Below are 3,816 nucleotides of genomic sequence, written 5' to 3'. Positions count from 1 at the left end.
TCATTGTAAAAGGAAAAACGCAAGCAAAAGAGAGGCCTTGTTAATGACAATAGAATCGCTTCCTGTGGTGTTTGTGTTTCCTGTTTTGCCTTCCTCTTTTTCTGCCTCTTTTTCTACTGTTTGTTTGCCTTTCTCACTCAATGTGCATTTTTTGCCCTCGAATGCTTTGAGGTCAAAAACGAACCCCTGACTCTCCAGCTTATTACATTTATCTTTGTTGTCTTTGTGTTTTGCGCACCCAGTTTCAGCTGCTCCTGCAGCTCCCTCTCCTGTTCCTGCTTAGGTTGCTTGCTCTTCTGCTGCCTTTTGTGGGTCTAATGAGCATTTTTTAGTTTTGTCAGTGGCATTGTCGGCCCATTTGAAGGGTGGTTTGCAATCTTCCTTGCTTGTGTGGGCGGCGCAGATTGACGTCGGGGTTGGGCCGCCACTTCGGTCGGTCATGCTTTGCTCTGACACGGGGTGTGGCCTTGGTTTTTCTACCTGAATGTAGCTGCTGAGAGTTGCTGCTGCTAGCGTCCTGGCAGTGCTTAGTACCTGTTTATTGTGGTCTTGTTCACTTTTGATTGTCTCTAGCATATCTGCTGCTGTTGATAAATGAGTTAGCCATTGTACATTTAGTGGCTTCCCAGCCTCCGCTGCTTTGTAGAGTACACAGTCCGGGTTTGCTCTGCAGTCGCAGGTGGCGGCGTTACCATAGCCTAGGATCGTGTTGCTCGCTCGTATTGCTTTACCGCTGCCTTTCAAAGCTTCTATGAAGCTTGTTATGGCGTGCCGAAGAGCAGCTGTTGTTGCTTTCGCTTTTAGCTTAATATGCATGGGGCATTTTTCTTTGAGTCTTTGGAACGCTGTTGCGGCATTGCCGGCGTTGTCGTATTTCAGATCCGTGCCGATTGCTGCGCCGGTGCATGCCGCATTGCTGCCTGCGTTATTGGAGCACGGGCAAACCATGTCATTAGCTAGAGAAATGCCTGCTTTTGAGGCGCCCTGACCCCCGCCTCCGCAGCCGGCGCCGCTTGCCGTGACGAATGTCGAGGTTCCTTGATTGTCTAGGCTACCAGAGCTCCCGTAGATTGCTTTGTTTAGTTCGGCAGTAACGTCTTGTGCTTTTCTTGCAGGCTCCTTTTTCATCTGCAACTGTCGAATCGCGCTTGCTGTTTCGTTTGCAATTGCCGCAGCGACCGCGCGTTCGTGGCTGGCGAGTTTTTCGTGTAATCTTTATACCTTGAAATTTGGTTTCACCTGCCTCTACTAGGTTTTTACTCTTCTCCCAAGCCGCTTTGTTGCTTTTCCAGGGTTATTTTGCGTCTCTTTCTGTGTTTGCCGTTTTAAAGTTTTGATTGAAAAATCCGTCGTCGCTTACTGACATGTTGAGGTATCGTACCATTTCCAATTCTTCTGAGATCTTAGCGCTGTAGTCAGTTGTGTCAATGTCTGGTATTGCTGCGGAGACATTTAAAAATGCGCAAAGTACGTTATAAGGCCCAGCGTTGTTGTTTGCTGCTCCTTTCACTTGTTTTGATAGGTATAGCGTCGCTGATGCGGAAACTAGGATAGCTTGTTTCATCGTCGGCGTCCCTTGTTGACAGTGGTGGGTTAGATGACTTACTTTTGTCCGAAGGCTATCAATCTATGTCTACTCTACATCAAGCGCAGTTCCGGTCAAGTAGATTAGATGTCTTACATAGTGCACTGTAACATTAGGTTTAGTGCGCACATGGTATATTAATTTTTGTAAAATTTCTTTCTAGAAAATCGACGGAAACCCATAAATTATGCTTTCTTTCCCTGAGACTCGTTGAACACCAGGTCCATACTTAAGTGATGGTCTGATCTTTTCTGCCGCTGCAGCTTGTTCCTTAGTTAGTCTACTTAGCGTGGGCGTAACCATTAATTCTACAGAGTAAGTTTGTTGCTTTTTGACTTGAGATATATGCCAATAACAGTGCGGTGTATATTAAAGGAGAAATCTTCTATAGAGAATTTGGCTACTGCTTACGACTTGGGGGTCTGTTTATTCAAGAAATAAGGTTTTTAAATATTTTCTGATAATTCTTTTGCTCCAGTGGTCTGTCGGCGCAGCCCCTGACCTGAAGGCTGCTGTTTGTAAAAGTGCGCTTAGGTTAGGTGCACAAATTTTACTTTTAATTACAATCTATACCATTCTGTATATCCAAAACATCTAATATTTATGGTTCTTACCATCTTCTATCATCTGGTAATGTACAGCTTTCACTTTTGTCAAAAAATAATATGATAACATTCCGCTTTTTCGCGTACGCGATTTCCTTTCTCCGTTTTTTGTAAGGCATTGTTGACTTGTAACCAAGTCGCTTGAGCGTCTAAAATTTGGGCAACGAAAGGGTTTTCTTTTCTGTATTTTTTATATAATAAGGGACACCAGCTTCCTGCCAGTAACAACATTTATTTTGTCAACACGTTCTGTCAAATATTTCGATATATGGCCGTCAAATCAATGCAGAATTAAAGGGACACAGCTTGCTAATTCTGGAGTATTCATAAAGATAATCATTGGTTTATAAATGCTCTATTTTAAGAAGTTTTTGTATTCACTCTTCCTTTTCTTTCCATAGAAATTTATTAGTAGTCCTGTTTTTAAAATTATCCTCCAGAGAAAATCATATTGTTTCCTCAAACATATTGATCATCATTGCTATATCTGATGAGTACAAAACACCAACATTGCCTCACACTTATCGAATCCATTCCTACTGCTCATGCTTCTTCACAGTTAGATATTATAATCTGCAACCAGATTTTAAAACTACAGTCGTCGCCATCTTCACAGATGATTTTATCTAATTCTTGAAATGTGCAGTAAAATCTCCTTCTTTATTATTTCCTCCAGTGGTCCTTCGGGTATCCGAGTCTTCTGTTATTTTTCCCTGCGTTTTTCGATTTTTACTTACTCCTTATATCACTGCATATAAAGTAGCATCTTCATTTGGCCTGCGCACTATACCCTGTCCCTCCCTCCTTGGCCTCTCCACCACCTCCTTGCGTATAATAACCACGTTAGTAGTCATGTTAAAGTAAACCCATGTATATCCCATATCCCCCTATTTCTGTGCCTCTCTTTGTGTAATTGAATAATTTATATATCTCTTTGTCGCTCTCTTACTTCCACTCACTCACCTACTCCCATTGCATCATTCGCATTGTATAAAGTACTTATATTTAAACAGTCAATTTTGTCTTCTTCACCACTCGTAATATTAGTATATACGCACTCAACTCACTTCTATCATATTTATTATTATTACTATTATTACTGTGCTTATTATAATATTCGTATATACACACTTACAATACTCTTCTATTATTGTCATTATAATTAATTTTGTTTTTATAACCCTAACTAATATGCATTAAATAAGCCGAACAAAAGAAATTACAATTTTTAGAATATCACCCATTTTTTATACGCTACCACCTTGCTACATTATATCCATATGTTACCGTTACATGCATTTTACTATGTTTTTAATTTTTTTCGGAAATTTTTTTGTAATTTGTTAAATTCGAAAAAAGTATTAAAATGTATCTTATTTCAGATAATTTTGGTAAATTCTCAGAAAAAGGCACATTTTAGGAAATTTACATAAACTTCATAAAATTGAGCAAATATCTTTAAAATACTACCAAACTCACAAAAGCAGTAGCAATCATAGCAAATTGCTTTTTCACAAGAATAATAAAATTTTTGCACTTGTCCTCAATCCATTCGCATTTCACTTTGTTTCCTTGGGCGACTCCCACACTTTCGGCCTCACAATCCTCTTTTTCAGTGTGTTTGTA

At 40.0% G+C, this 3,816-nt stretch overlaps 1 protein-coding gene across 1 annotated transcript; it reads right to left on the bottom strand.

The window, feature by feature from the left end:
• Positions 1-279: 279 nt before the first annotated feature.
• TEOVI_000367500 (variant surface protein (VSG), putative) lies at positions 280-1,128 on the bottom strand (the record flags this gene model as incomplete). Its single annotated transcript, XM_067226548.1, has 1 exon — positions 280-1,128. The coding sequence occupies one exon, from the start codon at positions 1,126-1,128 to the stop codon at positions 280-282; it is 849 nt and encodes a 282-aa protein (XP_067082649.1).
• Positions 1,129-3,816: the final 2,688 nt, after the last annotated feature.

This window comes from Trypanosoma equiperdum (genome assembly GCF_001457755.1).
Source record: "Trypanosoma equiperdum strain OVI genome assembly, contig: ctg_787, whole genome shotgun sequence".
Lineage (NCBI taxonomy): Eukaryota > Euglenozoa > Kinetoplastea > Trypanosomatida > Trypanosomatidae > Trypanosoma > Trypanosoma equiperdum.
This window is presented reverse-complemented; position numbering and strand designations above follow the sequence as displayed.